At 44.6% G+C, this 23,245-nt stretch overlaps 2 protein-coding genes across 3 annotated transcripts in view; one reads left to right on the top strand and one right to left on the bottom strand.

Annotated features, from left to right (window-relative positions):
* The window catches only part of LOC143986908 (uncharacterized), a 91,089-nt gene that overhangs the window by 35,168 nt on the left and 32,676 nt on the right, over nucleotides 1–23,245 (bottom strand). The gene's annotated exons all lie outside the window — the stretch shown is intronic.
* On the top strand, nucleotides 3,546–21,515 carry LOC143989666 (uncharacterized). Of its 2 annotated transcripts, XM_077489926.1 has the most exons (7): nucleotides 3,546–3,662; nucleotides 8,375–8,714; nucleotides 8,831–8,928; nucleotides 9,018–9,146; nucleotides 9,226–9,432; nucleotides 9,556–9,697; nucleotides 16,606–21,515. In XM_077489926.1, the coding sequence occupies exons 2-7, from the start codon at nucleotides 8,630–8,632 to the stop codon at nucleotides 17,532–17,534; spliced, it is 1,590 nt and encodes a 529-aa protein (XP_077346052.1). In that variant the 5' UTR covers nucleotides 3,546–3,662; nucleotides 8,375–8,629; the 3' UTR covers nucleotides 17,535–21,515. The 2 variants fall into 2 exon arrangements, with proteins under 2 accessions (XP_077346052.1, XP_077346053.1); XM_077489927.1 differs by lacking the exon at nucleotides 9,018–9,146.

Consider the following 23,245-nt stretch of genomic DNA (forward strand, 5'->3'; position numbering starts at 1 on the left):
TAACAACATGTAGACATGTGCGATTAGTTTTCTACGAATAGAAAAAAATTTAAATGTGTACATTCGGGAGGATCCGAAATACGAATTATTAGTTTTGATGAAGTTAAAAAACCCAGGAAGTCAGCACAGCACAGGAATGGTGGGAGCCCCTCATAATGATAAATTCATCATGACGAACATTCGTTAAATGAAAAATTTGTATTTCGTACCAATCCGAATTGAATTTCAGACACGAATTACAAATTCATTTTAATACGAAACAAATGTATTGACGATGCACCTGTCTACCAACATGTCTTTGGAGTGTGGGAGGAAACCCACGCCAGCACAGGGAGAACATGTAAACTGCCGGCAGGTAGTGTCGAGGTTGGGATTCGAACCAGCGACACTACAGCAACTTTTACTGCTAGGCGAGAGCGCTACCCACTACACCACTGTACCGCCCGTATAAGAAAAGAACTGTGTAAAATGTGTGTGGTGGTTATTTTATTATCATTTTTATTTGTTATAATTGTTGCACTTTAGATTGTTATTATACACTTTATATGAATGAATGATTTGTATAGCGCACAAAGCAAACTGAATCGCCTCAAGGCGCTTTATATTAATTGATCACCTCCTGGTGTTAACCCCTTCCCTGCCAGTGACGTTTTTTACACTGATCAGTACATTTTTATAGCTATGATCAATGTGATAATGTCACTGCTCCCCAAAAAGTGTCATTTGGGGTCAGATTTGTCCGCCGCAATGTCGCAGTCTCCTTAAAAATCGCAGATCGCCGCCATTAGTAGTAAAAGGTCCCCGAAATCTATCCCCTATTTTGTAGATGCGATAACTTTTGCGCAAACCAATCAATATAAGCCTGTTGCAAATTTTTTTTTACCAAAAATATTTAGAAGAATATATATTGGCCTAAACTGAGGAATACATTTGTTTTTTATATTTTTTTGGGATATGTATTATAGCAAAAAGTAAAAGAAAATTTTTTTTTTTTCAAAATTGTCACTCTTTGTGAAAAAAAAGGCGCAGAGGTGATCAAATACCACCAAAAGAAAGTTCTATTTGTGGGGAAAAGAGGTCGTCAATTTTGTTTGGGTACAACGTCGCACGACAACACAATTGTCAGTTAAAGTGACGCAGTGCCGAATCGCAAAAAATGGCCTGGTCATTAAGGGGGCAAATCCTTCCGGGGCTGAAGTGGTTAAGCACTATGGTCTCCAGTGGGGAAATATTTAATCTGGACAGTTTAGTGTTCACTATGATTCTTGGGGTCCGGGAGTCTCGTAAAATGTGGCCTCCTGGATCACAAATTCCATTCTCTATGTTGGGTGTGAGATGAGGAGGAGATCCAGGAATCAGGATAAAGGTCAGGACAAGCAACAGACGAGCGCATCCAAGAGATGAAGCCGGGGTCACTACACAGAAAATCAATCCAAGGAAACAACAGGCAGGACGAGGAATAGCAAGAAGGAGCTCAGAGACAAATGAGAATATTGCTCAGCCAATGGGAGATGATCTCAGCATGACTTACATAATGAAGGAGATGAGGGGGAGGGGAGGAAGTCACTTATGGTGACCATAGAGGCATGGAAATTCAGCGGGTTCAGCAGGGATCGGTCACATTTCCATCCATATGTGGTCACTGCCGGATAAAAGTCACTCCATCAGCGGCTGCAGCCAATAGCTTCATTACTGATCTGTGTATTCTGAGAGCAGAGGAGCGCCCCCCATTGTCAGAATACAATTGTGCAGCGGGGAGGATTCCCCCATCCCCCTCCAATGTGTGGATGGGGAAATCACTTCAGTTTTTTCCTCTGATCCCGCTGGCTGAACGATAAACCTGAACCATGTATGGCCAGATTTGGAGGGAAGATATATTCATCATCAACTGATCCCCCTGAAGGGGTTGATCTAGGCCTCCACACTATATATGTGTTTATCATCATCTGCTGGAGATAAAAGACATCACAGTGACTATGGAGGAAGAGGACGGACATGACGGGGGGTTACTGGGTGTAAATAGAAAATAAGATCTTATTACCTCCTCTGCTGCCTCTTCCAGCAATGTCGTCTCTCTACTTCCTCCTGACTCACCTCTCACCCGGAACTTCCTGTCAGTACCTGACATCACTTCCTGTCTTCCATAGAGACTTTCTGTCTTGGTAGAAGTGAGATCACCACCTTGTGGAGCTCACATTTCAGAAACAGCTCACAGTGTGAACACAGCCTTGTGCTGTGTCTGTATATCCTTATAGATGGGTCATCTCCACTCCCACCAAGGGGGATAGAAATATATTACTGCTCGGAGGGGAGACATTTTGGCCCCTTTGATTTTGCAGTAAAATTGATGTCAGATTTAATCATGTAGAACATCTGTTATATGGATACAAAGAACCCCAACCGAGAGTAAAGGGTGGAAATGGCTCCTGATCCCCAGATTTGGGCAATTATGTCACCAATATAAATAGAATAAAACCTGCGCTATGTGTAACAACTCAAATACCTACAGAAATAACTTATACTGGACTAGAAGAGCATTATGTGTCACAGCGCTGTCCTATTGTGTGTGCACATAAATCATCACAAATACACTAAAATATGTGGAGACATTCATATATAAAGTGCCAGGGGCTCAAATAATATTCTCTGTAGACCTACTGCTTCCACTTTACACCTACTTCACTGATCTTATGGTGTTTCTCAATAAATGAAGTAAACTGATCCATGTGCAAATTCATATACAACATAAAGTGCTTTGTGCTCAAGATGCTGTTCCCTGCAGATCCACTGCTTCCACTTTACGCCTTCTTCATTAATCTAATAATGTTTGCTGCTATATTAAATTAGAAACCTGTGAAAAAAAAAATTATGTAATCATACAATATTTTGTGACAATATAGTGTTCTCTGCAAGTCCCCTGCTTCCACTTTGCATCTATTTCAATTAACTTATTTAAAAAAAAAAAATTCCACCAATCAATGAAAAGTTGATAAGGTGTAAAGTTCTCGGTGCTCCAAACTGTGGCAGATGTAGTGTAGCCACGCCTTCTTTCCCCTCTTACACACGTGATGGTGAGGGCGCCCCCATAGTGGTGCTTCCCCACTCACCAGAGCAATATGACTCCCAGCTTTTCATCTACCAGAGTCACCAACATCCTTCACACTCTCCTCACCTCCGATGGCAAAGGAACCGGATTCTCCTCGCTCACTCCTGCAAGTCAGCTGAGCTTTCTGTCAGTCTCCCTCCTAGACTCCCCCTCCTCCTCCTCCTACCGCTGTTCCAGCAGGAGCTCCACCTCTTCATACACAGAGCTCCGCCTCTTCATACACACACAGAGCTCCGCCTCTTCATACACACTCAGAGCTCAGACCTCTTCATACACACTCAGAGCTCCACCTCTTCATACACACTTAGGGAGGAGAGAAAGGGGAAGGATATACAGTACACACACACACACAGCACAAGGCCGTGTTCACACTATGAGACGTTTCTTGGGGCTGCAGTTCCTCTGATCTCCACAAGGTGGTGATCTCACTTGTACCCAGACAGGAAGTCTCTATGGAAGACAGGAAGTGATGTCAGGTACAGACAGGAAGTTCCGGGTGAGAGGTGAGTCAAAAGGAAGTAGAGAGAAGACGTTGCAGGAAGAAGTAGCAGAGGAGGTAATAAGATCGTATTTTCTATTTACACCCAGTAACCCCCTTTTAGTGAAGGTCAGAAGTATTAGATGTTTGTATTTAGTTGTATAAAATGGACAATCTCTAATCGGGATACAATGTATAACGCAGTCAGTGTATGGGTATAATGTGGAGTGTGAGTTCCGGGGTCCCCACAGGGGGAGGACATGAGGCTCCCTCAGTAAGAAGCACATAAATGATTGTATATTGTGTCAGGATAGAGCCAGACACCTCGGCACCACCTGAATCTGAGGGGAGGTCTCTGGCTGAATTCACAACACAAAGAAGGGGGTCAGTCTGGTGAGAGTCGCCTTCCATGATGGACACAGAGAGGAGCTGATGGCTGCAGACCTCACTGGAAGGTGCTTAGAACTGCTGAGTCTGATGGGTCAGTATGGACTGGGTGCTGCTCTCTGCACCCTGGACATATAGTTCTGTATTGTCTGTGCTGCTGAGCTGTGGTCAGACCCTCCCAACCCCCTCCAAGGGCCCATGGACTTCACCCTGCCTGCCCTGCTTCAGCTACTAGCACCTACCCCTGTTGGCCCAGATATCTGCCCCCTGATCCTATCCCAGCTCCAACCATTCCCACAATCCCATCCCAGCTCCAACCATTTCCATTGATCCCATCCCAGCTCCACCCCCCACCCCAATCCCATCCTGGCTTCATTCATTCCCCTGATCCTATTCTGGCTCCATTCACCACCCCGATCCCATCCACCACAAGGGGGGGGCTGACACCATGTTTCACTGCACCAGGTGACACCAACTCTAGTGACACCATTGGAGACAGGTATTCCTTCTGAGACAACTGCCTCCTTTAAAGGCTTTGCTTTGCCTGTAAATAAGAGAGTTGTTTCATGTTGAATGATCAGGATAAACAAATAAATACATTTATATATAAAAATTGAAGAGGCAATCCCGATCTTTGCACTATTCTCTGTACTTCAAATCTTCACATACATTACAGTAATCAATACATTGTATAATAAATATATGACCGCTACCGAGATAATATACTGCAGGATAAGAACATAACGGCCATCCTAGATGACACAGACCACCTCAGAAACAGTATAGAAGGGAAATCTCTATATATAAAATTGGGTAAACCATCCAATGAAGATGAGATGCATCCAATGATCCCTACGCGTTTCATGGATTTAATCCTCTCTTGTACTTTTCTTGTACCTGTTCCTCCAGCTTGTCCTTAGTGGAGGTCTCCATCCACTTCATTCATGTTTTTACAAAAGTGCAATCACTCTCTTAATACATTTTATTAAATGATAGTATTGGAGTCTATACAAATCACCTCTGGATATTGTTTTCTGTGGAGGTTCCTTTTGTGCTCTTTCTCCATTCCTTGGGTCCCGGTACCTCGGCTCCCGCGACAGGCGCCTTGAGCGCCACCTTTGTTGTAGTTTCACCACTTCATATTTATCTGATATGTAAGTACCCTCGGGGGAGAGGTCCTCTTCCCACCCTGTGGTTAGTAGTCATCTGTCAGGTATTCTGGCTAGATTGTTTTATACAATATTATCTATTTTACATATTTGTGTTTTTTTCACAGATATTTAATGCATTTGCCCCTGAAGAGTGGATTAAAGGGGAGTTCATATAAAAGTCAGCAGCTACAAAAAGTGTACCTGCTGACTTTTAATAATCAGACACTCGCCTGTCCTGCAGTCCAGCGATGCCGGCGTACGAAGCCTCGCTCCTCTCCCCCTCCTCTCTGCACCGCCGGCATTCTACCTGTGGGTGCCTGGCTGGATTCACACTGCGTGCTGTGAATGGACGGGGCAATCTTCTGTGACCTGTGATGTGTCCCAGAAGATTGCAGGGAGGGAGGGAGGATTGGTGATATTCCTTCAAGCACCACGGCATCTGGGGAGGATGTGGGAGCTGGGTGCCCTTAAAAACAGGGTACCCATTCCCCCCCCAAAAAAATGACATGCCAAATGTGGCATGTCAGGGGGTCACCTGCACTTAAAGCAGAAGTTCCATTGTGGGGCAGAACTCCTCTTTAAATCCACGAAACACGTAGGGATCATTGGATGCATCTCATCTTCATTGGATGGTTTAACCAATTTTATATATACAGATTTTCCTTCTATACTGTTTCTGAGGTGCTCCGTGTCCTCTAGGATGGCTGTTATAGAGGTTGTAATTCCTCGTGTTTTTTCACCTTAATGCATCCTATGGCAGTGACCTGAGCCCTGGAACTTGCCCCTCGTGCTGTCTCTCTGCCCGGTGTTCTCGGCTCTTGATTGGATAGACTAATAGCAGCAGACTTCTCAAAGAGGTTGTAAACCCTCGTGTTTCACATCCTATGCATTTAGGTGAAAAAAACTTCTGACACTGACCACTCCCCACCCCCGTTTTACTCACCTAAGCCCGTTTGCTCCCTTGGCAGAGATGCCCTGTACCTCTCTGCCCGGTGTTCTCGGCTCTTCATTGGATAGACTAATAGCAGCGCAGCCATTGGCTCCTGCTTCTGTCAATCAAATCACACAGGTGTTGGGGGCGGGCCGAGTCATACATACTTTTTTTAAATAAACAAAGTTTTACAATCAGTTTAAGTTCTTATCCTGCAGTATATTATCTTGGTAGTGGTCATATATTTATTATACAATGTATTGTTTACTGTTGTTGCCAGTTTTCTACATATCATACTATTCTTCTACACTGACCTCACAGCTCCTCCTCCCAATGTCCCTCCACCCAGAGTCTATATGTCCTATTACATCACACTGACCTCACAGCTCCTCCTCCCAATGTCCTCCATCCAGAGTCTATATGTCCTATGACATCACACTGACCTCACAGCTCCTCCTCCCAATGTCCCTCCATCCAGAGTCTATATGTCCTATGACATCACACTGACCTCACAACTCCTCCTCCCAATGTCCCTCCATCCAGAGTCTATATGTCCTATGACATCACACTGACCTCACAGCTCCTCCTCCCAATGTCCCTCCATCCAGAGTCTATATGTTCTATGACATCACACTGACCTCACAGCTCCTCCTCCCAATGTCCCTCCATCCAGAGTCTATATGTCCTATGACATCACACTCACCTCACAGCTCCTCCTCCCAATGTCCCTCCATCCAGAGTCTATATGTCCTATGACATCACACTGACCTCACAGCAGCTCCTCCTCCCAATGTCCCTCCATCCAGAGTCTATATGTCCTATTACATCACACTGACCTCACAGCTCCTCCTCCCAATGTCCCTCCATCCAGAGTCTATATGTCCTATGACATCACACTGACCTTACAGCTCCTCCTCCCAATGTCCCTCCATCCAGAGTCTATATGTCCTATGACATCACACTGACCTCACAGCTCCTCCTCCCAATGTCCCTCCATCCAGAGTCTATATGTCCTATGACATCACACTGACCTTACAGCTCCTCCTCCCAATGTCCCTCCATCCAGAGTCTATATGTTCTATGACATCACACTGACCTCACAGCTCCTCCTCCCAATGTCCCTCCATCCAGAGTCTATATGTCCTATGACATCACACTGACCTTACAGCTCCTCCTCCCAATGTCCCTCCATCCAGAGTCTATATGTCCTATGACATCACACTGACCTTACAGCTCCTCCTCCCAATGTCCCTCCATCCAGAGTCTATATGTTCTATGACATCACACTGACCTCACAGCAGCTCCTCCCATGTCCCTCCATCCAGAGTCTATATGTCCTATGACATCACACTGACCTTACAGCTCCTCCTCCCAATGTCCCTCAATCCAGTTATTTTTTTTCTCTGATGCTCTTATTCCCCATACACACGATCAGAAATTCCGTCAGAAAAAATATTTACAAAAAGACAGTCCCCGCTGTCTGCAACGCATGCGCCGTAGACAGCGGCGCGCAGCTGCACTGGGCTTGCCGCTGCTAACGCCGATATGCTGTTAGTGGCAGCTCCCGTGCGCATGCGCAGGAGTGACGTCATCGCTGCTCCGGCACTGTGAGTGGCCATAGCAGAGATACCCGGAAGAAGGACGCTCTGTGCTACAGGTGACATCGGTGACATGGCTGGGTCCTGTGTCAGGTAAGTGACACATAAAGGGCTACTATGCGATGTGATGCGATGCGATGCATTGTAGCTCATTATGCTTTACCTTTGCAGGGTCACACAAAAGTTCTCGGAACTTTCGACCATCAAGAACGTGGTGACGTACAACACTACGACGAGCCGAGAAAGTTCAATGCTTCTGAGCATGCATCAAATTGTTTCCGAGCATGCGGGAATTTTTTGCGCATCCGAATTGCATGCAGACTAATGCATTTTCAGATAGGAACTTTTTCCGACTGAAAAAATAGAGACCCTGCTCTCAATCTTTTGCTGGCTGGAATTTTGCCAGCAAAAGTCTGATGGAGCGTACACACGGTCGGAATTTCTGACCAAAAGCTCACACCCGACTTTTGCTGGCAGAATTTCTGATTGTGTGTACGGGGCATTAGGATGTGGGCGGACCCTTGGCATCCTCACTAGCAAAGTGGGACTGTTGGTCCTGCATTGTATATATTGATGTCAGAATGCCTGCAACAAGCTTTTATCCTGCATAGTGTGGGGAAAATCATATCTCACCCTGAAGTGGGGCTTTAATAAAATGGAGACCTGAATGGAGAGGTGAGGAGGATTCTGGGAATATCATTTGATTTTACTATTTGTTTCCAGATCTAGAGTTTTCCTCCTGTGAAGTCTGGAGATCATATGACCATCACATTGCCTCCACCTCCCTCCCTGATAGAATAGAGAAATACAAAGAAGATTCTAGAAGTCACCAGAGAGATGATGGAGGAGAGGTGAGGAGGATTCTGGGAATTCTGGGACATTATCCAGTAACAGACAAGGGATGTGTCTGGATGGTGACTGTATCATTGTGTGTGTCAGGTTCCTATAAGGTGTCAGGATGTCACTGTCTATTTCTCCATGGAGGAGTGGGAGTATTTAGAAGGACACAAGGATCTCTACAAGGACGTCATGATGGACAATCAGCCGCCCCTCACATCACCGGGTAAGAGGAGACTTTATTGTAAAGGAGAGAGCAGTACGGAGGCTCCACCTAGATCCCCCATCATCTGATAAACACATAGAAACAATGTATTCAGTCAGTGTGTGTGTTTCCTACAGATGGATCCAGTAATGGGAACCCACCAGAGAGATGTCCCCGTCCTCTGTATTCCCGGGATTCCACACAGGAAGATCACACCATCCCCCACCATCATCAGGTAGATGAGGAACAATCACTGATAGTATCATTAGGATCTGTACATTATCTGCATTGTTACCATTGATGTCATTTTTATTATATATTCAGAGTGGAAACCTGAGAGATTCTAAAGTTGAGGTTAAAGAAGAGATAAAAGAGGAGGATGATGAGGATGGGGTGATGGAGGAGTCTCTAAAAGAACACAAAGATCTGTGCACCATCCCTCACCATCATCAGGTAGATGAGTGACAATTATTGGTAGTTCTGATTTATACACAGCATGTTTGTTACATTGAATGTTTTATTATATATTCAGAGTGGAAACCTCGGGGATGATAATATTGATGTTAAAGAAGAGTATAAAGAGGAGGATGAGGAGTATGGAGTGATGGAGGAGTTTTCAGAAGGACACAAGGATATGATGGAGCCACCAAATACCAGGAACCCACCAGAGAGATGTCCCCGTCCTCTGTATTCCCGGGATTCCACACAGGAAGATCACACCATCCCCCACTGTTACAAGGTTGGTGGGATGGAGCATCTAGAACATGGACTCCTAGAGATGATGTGTGGATTTTCTATGTGATGTCACAATAATAAATCTTCTATCTTACAGATGATATTCTCTCTCATTTTCTTGGTTTAGAGTGGAGATCCAATGGATATAGAATTTGAGGTGAAATCAGAAGAAGAAGAGAGGTATGTGAGGGATGATCAGCAGTCTATGGAGGAGGATGGAATAACGGGGACATTTATAGAGGAGGACACTCCTACAGAGATCAGCACAGGTGGGTCATTAACACTAAATACATTTTTACATTATTACAAAATGCTAGGTAATCAATCTTGGTTGCAGCCTCCCCTAACGATAAAGCTCCTCTACCAGAGCTTTACATAAAAGGATTATACTAAGGATGGGGTCAGTGGCGCTACCTTTTATTTGGGCATATGCTACTATTGTACCCAAAATATTTTCATATGAGTTACATAGAGCTAGTATGCCTATTGCAGGGAGAATTGAGGGTATTCAATGTGCAGTGCTATATAAAAAAAGAGAGAAAAGAAAAAAATAATACACTATATACGCTCACAGTGTGTGTACCTGTTACAAAGAAGTGTAAAGAATATCACACATGCAGTGATATAAGCAGAGGAGGAGTACACTCTATGTGCACAAGAAATACGAGTGCTTATACTTTGTGTTAGTGATTATATTAGTGCATATGCTGACCAATTGTCCCCCAAACTGTATGGTAGTAAATAGCAGCTAGGGTGATGAAATAATCATGGCGTCAGTTAGTCATCAGATAAGAGAGTACTTAGTCCCTATCAGGGCGTACTATACATATCATGTAAATAACATCCAGTGCAATGTAGTGCTATATAACCAAACAATACAGTGACTGACGTGCGGGCGCACGTAAAAACGTTTTGTGAAAAAAGATTATCCAAAGATTATATCTATATAGAGAAAATAAAAGTTCTATAATGAATGAAAAGAGGTGCTATTAATAGTAGTATTGTCCATAGCACCTAAGGTTGACAAAAGACAAATATTTACATGAAAATAAAATATCGATTGCGTCACATGAACACCTTGACAATTAATGGAAACACCCACAAAATGGGTCTCAGTAGAATCAATAACCTTTGGATAATTGACAATTAAACAGAATGTCTGTATTTCACACGTCCAACCGTTACTATACTGCAGGTAAGAAAGGGGTTAACAATGTGAAATAAATTAGACGTTTGTTTGTCAATAAAAGTGGCAACTATGCGAAAAGAAATTAATAATGAAAAATTGAATTTAGAGAAAAAATCTAAAAGGCGGTTATTGATTCGGGAGAACGGTTTTCAATAATAGAATATTCAATACATCAATATTTAAGAGAACATAGAAGATATAATGAACATGGCATATTTACCCATTCCAATATGGCTACTAGTCTGGATTGTTGGTTACCAGGATTTAGAAGATGGCTGCCGTGGCTTTCAACATGGATTCTCTTATAGAGGAATTACTTTGTGTGACCTCAGAGTTCCAAGGAGCAGGGATCTTCATGAATGTAAAAATATGTATTCATGCATGGTGCATGAGTGTCAGTCTGTCTAGGAGTCTCCCAGTGTCCCCTGAGCTCTCCACTTATCTCTCTTGCTTCTTAAATATCCTAGAAACGATGAACCACCGCTCCAAGGTAATCCTCGAGGACTGAAGCTCTGTCTCCTATTGATGAGTCCCAGGTGCTGACCTATGAAAAGACGTGGGGTTCCCCCTAAAAATCCATACCAGACCCGTTATCCAAGCATGCAACCTGGCAGGCCACATGAAAAGAGGGGGGACGAGAGAGCGCCCCCCTGAACTGTACCAGGCCACATGCCCTCAACATTGGGAGAATGCTTTGGGGTCCCCCCCAAAGCACCATGTCCCCATGTTGATGAGAACAAGGGCCTCATCCCCACAACCCTGACCTGTGGTTGTGGGGGTCTACGGGCAGGCGGCTTATCAGAATCTGGAAAGCCCCCTTTAACAAGGGGACCCCCAGATCTTGACCCCCCATTTGAAATGGTAAGGGGTACTTTTTACCCCTACCATTTCACAAAGTAAGTGTAAAAAATAGTTAAATAAGACAAAAACCCTTTTGAAAAAGTCCTTTATTAAAAATAAAAAATAAATAAAAGATTCCAGCGGTGGTAATTCACTCTTGTTATCCAGCAATGGATGATCATCTCTCCGGGGTCCAGCGATGGCTGATCTGATCCAGCGACAGGGGATCTCTCCCTCCAGAGCAGCGCAGTCCATCCATCCTTCCTCTGTCTCCACTGGCAAAGACACTGCGGGATCCCAGCAGCCTGACATTTCTTATATGAGGAGGGCGGGGCTACCCGTCACCTGACCCTACCCCCCTCTGACGCTAGTGGGGAAACCTGGCTTCCCCAATGATGTATGGGTGACCCCGCCCCCCTCTGATGTAACGGAAACCTGCATTACATCAGAGGGGGGCGGGGCCACCCATACATCATTGGGGAAGCCAGGCTTCCCCACTTGCGTCAGAGGGGGGCGGGGTCAGGTGACGGGGGCCCCACCCTCATATAAGAAACGTTAGGCTGCTGGGATCCCGCAGTGTCTCTGCCAGTGGAGACAGAGGATGCATGGATGGACTGCGCTGCAATGGACTGGAGGGAAAGATCAGCCATCTCTGGACCCCGGAGAGATGGATAGCAAGAGTGGATTACCACCGCTGGAATCTTTTTTTTATTTTTAATAGAGGACTTTTTCAAAAGTGTGTTTGTCTTATTTAATTATTTTATACGCTTTATTTGTGAAATGGTAGGGGTACTTTTGTACCCCCTTACCATTTAAAACTTGGGGGGCCGGGATCTGGGGGTCCCTTTCTTAAAGGGGGCTTCCAGATTCTGATAAGCCCCCCGCCCGCAGACCCCCACAACCACCGGCCAGGGTTGTGGGCATGAGGCCCTTGTCCTCATCAACATGGGGACATGGTGCTTTGGGGGGACCCCAAAGCATCCTCCCAATGTTGAGGGCATGTGGCCTGGTACAGTTCAGGAGGGGGGCACTCTCTCGCCCCCCCTCTTTTCCTGCGGCTTGCCAGGTTGCGTGCTCGGATAAAGGGTCTGGTATGGATTTTTAGGGGGAACCCCACGTAAATGTTTTTACATTTGACGTGGGGTTCCCCTTAATATCCATACCAGACCTGAAGGTCTGTCGCAAGTGATTTTAAAAGACTTTTTTTTCCTGCAGAAATGACACTTTGTGCAGGGACAGTTCTAAGCACCAGAAACATGCGCCCCCTTCACAGGCATACTATAGACACCCCCCAGGTACGAAATGTACAGTTTTATTGTTTCACTTTAATCATTATTAAAATCACTGCTCCCGAAAAAACAGACTTTTTTAAAACTTTTTTTTGTATTGATCCATGTCCCCTGGGGCAGGACCCGGGTCCCCAAACACTTTTTAGGACAATAACTTGCATATTAGCCTTTAAAATTAGCACTTTAGATTGTGAACGGTCGAGTCCCATAGACTTTAATAGGGTTCTAAAGTCACACGAAGTTTGGGTCTGTTCGCAGGTTCTGGTGCAACCCGAACAGGGGGGTGTTCGGCTCATCCTTAATATATATCAATCAAAATCACATAAAATGATTATCTATATGGATACACGTATAATTCGGGTATCCAATCAATATTTGTTTATCTAAACATAGGTTAAATTCTTATACAGTTATAATCCTGATTATATGTTTTTCATAATACTAATTTGTTGCTAAAACACTTCTACTTATAATCACACTTTCATATATAATTTCTTTATGACAAAGTTCTTTAGATCATTAGATACTAAAATTATAATATCTCTTTTATGACCTACAAATATCACATATCATTTGAATGACTTGAAGTACTTTTAAAATATTTCTGACTCGTATATACCTCTGACACCATGTTTTGAGAATGACTTTGAGCAGTCCAATAAATGTTTAGATGGCTTAGCTGTGTCCTCAAGTCCCTACAATTCACACAATAGGTTTTGTTGGACAAGGTGTCAGCTATTGAATTTTGTCTTCATGGTTGTATATTGTCCAAACAGTCTTCACTTGAGGGCACAATGGGGTTTTCTAGTTAAGGGTTATTTCCATGTGATAAATACACATCTTTTTGTTTGGTGACAAGAGTTATCATTGTTCCAGTCTCTTGTTTCAACACGGGGTTTGTAAAAGTTACAGATAACTAATCCCCTGAATATTTGGAAAAACAAAAAGTGTGAGATCATGTATTTTGTTTTAAAGGTCTCCAAAAGGGCGACAGTTCAATAATATCAAAATTATAGTTCATCCACTTTTTGAGGCCTACTGAAATCTCTCATCTCTGACAGTGAATATTAAATGTATTTCTTCATGAATTCACAACACGGATAATCTTCCTTCTCTGTTCTGCCGACACAATTTATGTATCTAGACTGGATTTATGGAGATTCTGGGGATCAGCCGGCAGCAAAATGTTCATTTTCACCAGTGGCGTAACTAGAACCTTCAGGGCCCCGATGCAAGAAACCATGAAGGGCCCCCCTGACAGGGCCCTTTACTCCGAGTTTGGTGGCGGAACAACAGGGCCCGGTTGCAAGTGGGTGGCTGTGTGTAAAGGAACCAATTTCTCCATTTGCCGCCGCTTCTCCACCTCTCCCTCCCACAGGCGTTCAGCGGCTGCAGGAGGAAAATGGAGAGACGGGTTCCTCTATGTCTGTGTTTCTCAATCTTTTTCCAGTCAGGGCCCCCTTTAAGCAACCCCCCCCCTGCAGCTGTGTGCATTGCATGCAGTGGCAGCATAGTGATGATGCATTTAAGGGGTTGTAAACCCTCCTGTTTTTTCACCTTAATCCATCCTATGCATTAAGGTGAAAAAACACCTGGCAGTCACCGGAACCCCAGACCCCCGCCCCGTTTTACTTACCTGAGCCCTGGAACTTTACCAGGTGGAGATGCGCTCTTCCTTTGCCCGGGGTTCTTGGCTCCTGATTGGATAGATTGATAGCAGCTCAGCCATTGGCTCCTGCAGCTGTTAATCAAATCCAATGACGCGGGTGTCGGGGGTGCCTACAAGGTAACCCCCCCGGGAGAGCGCTTCTCCTAGGGGATTGTCTGATAAGAGGAGGAGCCATGAGAGCCACCGAGGGACCCCAGAATACAAGGTTCGGGGCCACTCTGTGCAAAACGAACTGCACAGTGAAGGTAAGTATAACATGTTTGTTATTAAAAAAAAAAAAAAAGCAAACCTTTACAGTCACATTAAGGGATTAAAACAGATGGTCAGGAGGCAACATATTGCCCCTTTACCAGCTGTCAAATGCCTCTGAAAAGCGATCTGAGCACAGATAGCTTTTCAGAGGAATAGCATTTTTTTGCTGTTACTTTGAACAAGCAAGAAAAAAAAAACAGTTCTGATTGTACACATATGGGGTAGGGCTGGGAAAAAAATCGATTTGAATCTTGAATCGAGTTGAGAGGTCAAATCAATTCAAATTTTCAGCAAATAGTTTTTTTTAGATATTTATTTTTTCACCAGGATCGGTGCTGACACCGCACCAGTCCTGAGGAGCTGCGGGCAGGAGTTTTTAGGTGAGGCCGCGGCTTCGGCCGGACCCACGGACTAGGACGAAGCGGCACAAAATTTTTTATAAACAAAATCATCAAATGCAGCCACTGTGCCATTAATCGCAGCCACTGTGCCCAAACGCTGCTACTGTGCCATCAAATGCTGTCATTGTGCCATCAATTGCAGCCACTGTGCCATCAAACGTTGCCACCGTGCCCTCAAACGTTGCCACCGTGGCCTCAAGCGTTGCCACCGTGGCCTCAAGCGCTGCCACCGTGGCCTCAAGCGCTGCCACCGTGCCCTCAAGCGCTGCCACCGTGCCATCAATTGCAGCACTGTGCCAAACGCTGCCACTGTGCCCATTTAACGCTGCCACTGTGCCATCAATTGCTGCCACTGTGCCCATTTAACGCTGCCACTGTGCCATCAAACGCTGCCACTGTGCCCTCAAATACTGCCACTGTGCCATCAAACGCTGCCACTGTGCCATCAAACGTTACCACTGTGCCAAACGCTGCCACTGTGCCCTCAAATACTGCCACTGTGCCATCAAACGTTGCCACTGTGCCAAACGCTGCCACTGTGCCCTCAAATGCTACAACTGTGCCATTACACGCTGCCAGTGTGCCATTAAATGCTGCTAGTGTGACCTTGAATGCCCCCCCCCCGCCCGCTCGCCATCTCCACACATGCACACACATACACACACATGCACACACATACACACACACACATGAAGTCTTTTCAAAAACAGCAGTGCTTTATCTTACCTCTTCCTGCCGGGTACTGCACTGTAGGGGGAGACAAAGAGCACACACTGCTTTCACTTTAGTTACAAGCAGTGTGATGACTCCGAGCTCCCCGCACAGTGCCGATTACACTTTGGCTGAAGATCGAGGAGCTCGGTCTCGGCCGCCCGCTCCTTCAGATATACAGGGGGGCCTTGGCGATCTCAGCGACCCCTATAATTCCGCCACTGATTTTCACCATAGATATTACTAGACCTAGGCACCTGGGGTATGTGATTTGTGTCTTCTGCCCCATACCCGGGTATGACAAGATCTCTGACAGAACAATCCCCCCAGGATTACTTGTTGTGTTGTCTGCTGGCTGTGCCGGATGGAGGGATATGTCTGTATAGTCTCAGACCCAAGTCACTGAGTGCAGTCTCAGGAGATGGGAGGCAGCGGTGTGGGACCTCTGCAACTTGTCTCATGTAATCATTTCATCTTCCACTGATTACTGAATACCAATATTATGAATCCTGACCCTTACACTGTATACTTTATATTCTACATTACATACTCCTGACCCCTGCACTATATACTCTATGTTGTACATTACATCATTCTGATACTATATAGTCCTATCTGTTGTATCTTATACAATATGTTGTACATTACATAGTCCTGACTTCTGCTCTCTCCCCTCCCCCCACTGCTATATATACACATAATATGTATTCTCTTTTGTTACACCCATTTCCTACCAGCTGTACATTTTATATCTGATGATCTGATTGGAGCACAGCAGGAACCAATCAGCTCATGTCTAGTAATAATCTTTGTATTTCTATTTTAGTAGATGGGCGGGAGATGAGGAAAACCTCAGAGGATTGTCTCACTTTGTCTCCAGACTGTAAAGTAGAAGATGAGGACATCACACAGTATAGTCCAGGAGAAAACCCGACTACCTCAAATGTCCATCCGGCACCACACAGTGTAGATGGACCATCGTATTCCTCTTATCCTGAGGAACCTCAGACTGTGCGGGACGGGGCCGTCCTTCCAACAGAGAAGAGCTTTTCCTGTACTGAGTGCGGGAAGTGTTTTCGTTTTAAATCCCATCTTAATGTACATATAAGATCTCACACAGGAGAGAAGCCATATTCCTGTCCTGAGTGTGAGAAATGTTTTTCATTGAGGTCCAGTCTTGATAAACATCAAACATCTCACACGGGGGAGAAGCCGTATTCCTGTCCTGAGTGTGGGAAATGTTTTTCACAGAAGTCCAATCTTTACGCACATAAGAGATCTCACAAAGGAGATAAGCCGTATTCCTGTCCTGAGTGCGGGAAATGTTTTTTACAGAAGTCCAATTTTAATACACATCAGAGATCTCACACAGGGGAGAAGCCGTATTCCTGTCCTGAGTGTGGGAAATGTTTTTCACATAAGTCCAGTCTTTCCACACATCAGAATTTTCACACGGGGCAGAAGGTGTATTCCTGTCCTGAGTGCGGGAAATGTTTTTCAGTGAAGTCGCATCTTGACATACATCAGAGATCTCACACGGGGGAGAAGCCATATTCCTGTCCTGAGTGCGGGAAATGTTTTTCAGTGAAGTCCAATCTTTACTTGCATGAGAGATCTCACACGGGGGAGAAGCCGTATTCCTGCCCTGTGTGCGCAAAATGTTTTTCAGTGAAGGCCAATCTTTCCAGACATCAGAGATCTCACACGGGGAGAAGCCGTATTCTTGTCCTGAGTGAGGGAATTGTTCCTCACTGAAGTCCTGTCTTCCTGTACATCAGGGATCCCACACAACCCTTGAGGTGTATTGGTGCCTTGGGTGTGGGAAATGTCTTCTATATGAATGTTGCTGGACATCACAGCTCTCATGTGGGGAAGAAGCACACCCTGATATACACCTCAGATATACTCCATGGCTGATCTTCATCATGGAAGAAACAGTTGATAAGGAGATCAGAGATCACCAAAGACATGGATGAAGTGTTGTAAAAATACAATGGATGGGCGGCTCATACAGGTCTGGTAATGTACTTTTATGTCATGGCTTTCTCTCGGGTCCGCACCCATGCACGCGCACACCCAGAAACCTCCACTGTCATTGGCTGCATGACAAGTTTGTCAGCAGGTCCCAGCCAATGATTTTGCCCCGTACCCTGCTGATCACCTGCAGCCAATGACAAATCACTCCTGTGTTTTATTTTGTAAACACGGGGAGCTATATTGTGATTTCTTCTCTTCCCAAATCCTTTTCAGTTCAGGAAGAGAAGAGAACACCACACTGTGAGTATAATCACCACACTTTACACCCACACACCTTAGATTGGCACATTTAACCCCATTGATTGCCCTCATTCACCCTTTGATCCCCCCTGTCACCCAACCAAGGCCATTAGTACAGCGTCAGTGTACAGTATTTTTCACCAATCGCTGTATTATGGTCACTTGTTACATCAGATAGTGCCAGGGTCAGCTAGCATTAGATTGTCTGCACACTATCACTCTCACACTATAGGATCCTGATCACCACCATTACTAGTATAGTGTCTGTATGGATCAATATCCTGATCACCACCATTACTAGAATACTGTCTGTATGGATCAATATCCTGATCACCAACATTACTAGTATAGTGTCTGTATGGATCAATATCCTGATCATCGCCATTACTAGTATAGTGTCTGTATGGATCAATATCCTGATCACCACCATTACTAGTATAGTGTCTGTATGGATCAATATCCTGATCACTGCCATTACTAGTATAGTGTCTGTATGGATCAATATCCTGATCACCGCCATTACTAGTATAGTGTCTGTATGGATCAATATTCTGATCATGAGCAGAACTATATTAGTGTCCCCCTTAGTATAGTGTCCCTAATAACACAGTGTTAGCAGATCAGCCCTTCTGCCCCCCAAAAAGTGTCAGTAGATCACCGGCTCCTCTGATACATTGCACACATAACCGCAGTGTTGGCAGAATCAGAGCTGATCTCTTCTAGCACTATCAGGTAAGATTTATATGTGTAGCACCCTGGAGTTTAGTCAGGGAGCTCCTCACAAATTTACTTGCCAGGAGTAGTTATCCTGGTTGATTGTTAGAGATCTATTGATTTCTCCCTAAGTTTGGGCTGGTTGCACTTTTCTCTTCTACCACTAGGTGGTCGGGTACTTGGTGGTGCTAGATATGAGAAGGGCAACCCAAGGCCAGGTTATGGGTATATGGGGTATCTCAGCCAATGGGCAGGGGTTTTCTTGAATCCCTTGGCCTGCTGGGAGAACCTATATATTTGGGTGGAGTCAAGTGATCAGGGTTCTGTGCCACATAGGGAAAAAACGTTTTTGCAGAAGGGAGATTAACAAGACTCGTGGCCCCTCATTAAAATTAGAAGAAAAGAGGTTTAACCTTAAACTACGTATAGGGTTTTTTACTGTAAGAGCGGTAAGGATGTGGAATTCCCTTCCACAGGCGGTGGTCTCAGCAGGGAGCATCGATAGTTTCAAGAAACTATTAGATAATCACTTGAACCACAGCAACATACAGGATATACAATGTAATACTGACATATAATCACACACATAGGTTGTACTTTTGTCTTTTTTCAACCTCTTCTAATATGTAACTATGTAAGCTAGCTGCTGCCATAACAATGGTATTTAGCGTCAAAGTACCGAGGTACGGGTACAGCAATTTGCGTGACGTGGTTAAAGGGTAACTCCACTTGCGTGGTAAAAAAAAGCAAATAAAGAAAAAATAATATAGCACATATAATTGTGACACTAATCATATCGTAATTGAATGTTATTAAAAATCGCCTTTCATTTTCAATCTGCAGCACACAGAGTGTGTACTGACCACTCCCCAGAAACATAATTTCCTGCTTGTGTGATTGGCTCACCAATTTTCCCCGAAGTCTGTCCTAAGATACAAGTCAGATTTCAGGCATCCCCTGTAACAAAAATGTCATCTTTTGGAGAGATACTTTCAATAGGAACACGTCTAAAGGGATGCAGGCCCAGCAGCTTTCCTCATTAGTGCTCTGCATCTGCACACCTGACAGTTAATTATGAAACCACTCCCATTAGACTCACTCAGAACAGAGGCACAGACAAACACACAGGGATTTCTTCAGAATAACAAAAGGTAGGAATCCGCAACAAAGATTGTTATAATCCCTGCAATGTACACAGATCACCCAGAGGGGAATGTTTTTTTTCTCAACAAAAATGGAGTTGCGCTTTAACCATTGTAATTTACTTTGCAGGAACACCAATCCGCTGCAGCATTGATCTGTTTATTCTGACAGCAGCAGGGTGTTGCTCTCAGAATATAAACATCCATGCCTGCAGTGCTGCAGGAGGAGATTTCTCATCCACAGTTTAAAAAAAGATGTATGCCCAAGCATGATGGGCCTGTGTGGTCAGTGAGTGGATTGCTGCTTTGCTTCAGCATCTATTTTCTATTAAAAAAAAAGTTGTTTTATTGAGTTAATCTCATATTGTTAGTGTGTTTTATTGTTAACCAGTGTTTGCTTTAGAGCAGGGGTCTCAAACTAAAATTACATGAGGGCCACAAGACAAGTTTTCATATCCCATGGGGGCCACATGCAAACTTCAAAAACAACAGTACTGGTGTCAGCGGACGCATTATTAACCCCCAGCACTGGTGTCAGTGGATGCATTGTTAAACCCCAGCACTGATGTGAGTGGACGCATTATTAACCCCCATCACTGGTGTCAGTGGATGCATTATTAACCCCAGCACTGGTGTTAGCGGATGCATTATTAACCCCAGCACTGGTGTCATCGAACACATTATTAAACCCAAGCACTGGTGTCAGCGGACGCATTATTAAACCCCAGCACTGGTATCAGTGGACGCATTATTAAACCCCAGCACTGGTGTTAGCGGATGCATTATTAAACCCCAGCACTGGTCACAGCGTATACATTATTAAACCCCACTACTGGTGTTAGCGGGCGCATTATTAACCCCAGCACTGGTGTCAGCGGATGTATTATTAAACCCCAGCACTGGTGTTAGTGGACACATTAGTAAACCCAGGACTGGTGTCAGAGAACGCATTATTAACCCCCAGCACTAGTGTTAGCGGATGTATTATTAAACCTCAGCACTGGTGTCAGCGTATGCATTAGTAAACACCTAGCACTGGTGTCAGTGGATGCATTATTAACCCCCAACACCGGAGTTAGCGGATGTATTAGTAAACCCCCAGTACTGGTGTCAGCGGATGCGATATTAAACCCCACTACTGGTGTTAGCAGACGCATTATTAACCCCCAGCACTGGTGTCATTGGACACATTATTAACCCCAGCACTGGAGTTAGCGGATGCATTATTAACCCCAGCACTGGTGTCAGTGGACGCACTATAAAACCCCAGCACTGGTGTCAGTGGACGCACTATAAAACCCCCAGCACTGGTGTTAGCGGTCTACTTTACAAAAGGAGGTCATTTGGTGGCATGTTTTTACTGTAGAGGAAATGTGTAAGTTCTGTATATAATTGTATTCTATTTTGTATGTATTGCACACGGCACTAATAATGTTTTCATTACATGTTTGCATTCTTTCGAGTCATGATTACAATTAGCCTGCCTATGTTACGCCCCTTCAAACCATACAAGTACAATTGTAATATTAATGTGATAACTAGGTAATAATGTGTATAAAAACCTTCAATTGCACCATAATAAAACACAACAGTTATTTGGAAAGATGCTAAGCGTATCATTTGTGTCTGTTCCCTACTGCAGTAGTTATTTTTTATTTGGACCCACTAATCAATATGAGGATAGGAGTTGCCTATCACTAAAATTCCATATCAGATGGTGAGCTTTGCCTAGGAGGTGATTTACAGGTGACCCTGAGAATCCAAAACGAGATGCTTTAGATGATTTGGGAATTTCTGATAATCGGCCTTTTACTTACATTTGAGTTATCAGACTTCCTTGAGCAGTAAGACATTTTCGGGACAAAGGGTACCTATTTTACTGCTTTTAATTAAACTGTATTGATTGGTGGCTATATGTTATTTTGTCACTGTCTATTCTCCACTGGAGTGTTCACAGGTATATGTAGTACACATCTGCTAGATAAAGTAGTTTAGAGGCAAGAGGGTATAGGCACAAGTAGAGAAGAAAATAGGTAGGGGGGAAACACCGCACTAATATTAGGATAAAAGTGAAAAAACAGCTGCTAACACTTAAAACAAACAAAGCCCAAAATTATAAACAAAATAATAGTGTAGCGCTAATTGAGTAGTGATATATTCACAAAAGGAAATATCCGTGTATAAGCAATCATAAATGCTAAAAAAAGTTAGGAATAGTGATGGACGAACTTCCGACGGGACGTTTCGCGAACGCGGACCACGAACGCGGCCGATAGTTCGCGAAACGGAACGTTCGCGGCGGGCCCCATTGACTTCAATGGGAGGCGAACTTTGCAAACCTATAGGTCAAATTTGCAGCCACAAAATAATTATTAGCTGGGCAAACATAGTCCCACCACATGGCCAATGACATAACACATGTATGAGGTGAATCTGGGATCGATAACTACAAGCATTCTTTTTTTATATGGGAAATTGTTCTGACAATTCAGGACTGTGGAGCGCATGAAGGCAATGGAGGAGAGGGAAGGTCAGGGACCAGGGTAGGCAAAGAAGAGGGTGCAGGAGATGATCACCAGCAGCGTGACATACAGCAATGACACATGCACCGTGATAGAGGCATCTGACAACAGCACCGTGATAGAGAGCACTGACATCAGCAGCGTGACATAAAGCATTAACACCAGCAGCGTGACATACAGCATTGACAGCAACACCGTGATAGAGAGCACTGACATCAGCAGCGTGACATAAATCACTCACACCAGCACCGTGATATACAGCACTGACAGCAGCACCGTGATAGAGAGCACTGACATCAGAAGCGTGACATACAGCACTGACATCAGCACCGTGATATACAGCACTGACAGCAGCACCGTTATAGAGAGCACTGACATCAGAAGCGTGACATACAGCACTGACATCAGCACCGTGATATACAGCACTGACAGCAGCACCGTGATAGAGAGCACTGACATCAGCAGCGTGACATTAAGCACTCACACCAGCACCGTGCTATACAGCACCGACAGCAGCACCGTGATAGAGAGCACTGACATCAGCAGCGTGACATACAGCACTGACATCAGCACCGTGATATACAGCACTGACAGCAGCACCGTTATAGAGAGCACTGACATCAGCACCGTGACAGAGAGCACTGACATCAGCAGCGTGATATTAAGCACTCACACCAGCACCGTGATATACAGCACCGACAGCAGCACCGTGATAGAGAGCACTGACATCAGCAGCATGACATTAAGCACTCACACCCGCACCGTGATATACAGCACTGACAGCAGCACCGTGATAGAGAGCACTGACATC

Source organism: Lithobates pipiens, unplaced genomic scaffold, assembly GCF_037356315.1.
Source record: "Lithobates pipiens isolate NorthernLeopardFrog02 unplaced genomic scaffold, aLitPip1_a1.2 Scaffold_18, whole genome shotgun sequence".
Taxonomy (NCBI): domain Eukaryota; kingdom Metazoa; phylum Chordata; class Amphibia; order Anura; family Ranidae; genus Lithobates; species Lithobates pipiens.

What these genes read in the sequence shown, in the direction of transcription:
- LOC143989666 (XM_077489926.1), top strand. Translation starts at nt 8,630, where the DNA reads ATGGAGGAGTGGGAGTATTTAGAAGGACACAAGGATCTCTACAAGGAC. An exon ending in GCCGCCCCTCACATCACCGG is followed by an intron (nt 8,715 to 8,830) that starts GTAAGAGGAGAC and finishes TGTTTCCTACAG; the next exon opens with ATGGATCCAGTAATGGGAAC. An exon ending in CCATCCCCCACTGTTACAAG is followed by an intron (nt 9,433 to 9,555) that starts GTTGGTGGGATG and finishes TTCTTGGTTTAG; the next exon opens with AGTGGAGATCCAATGGATAT.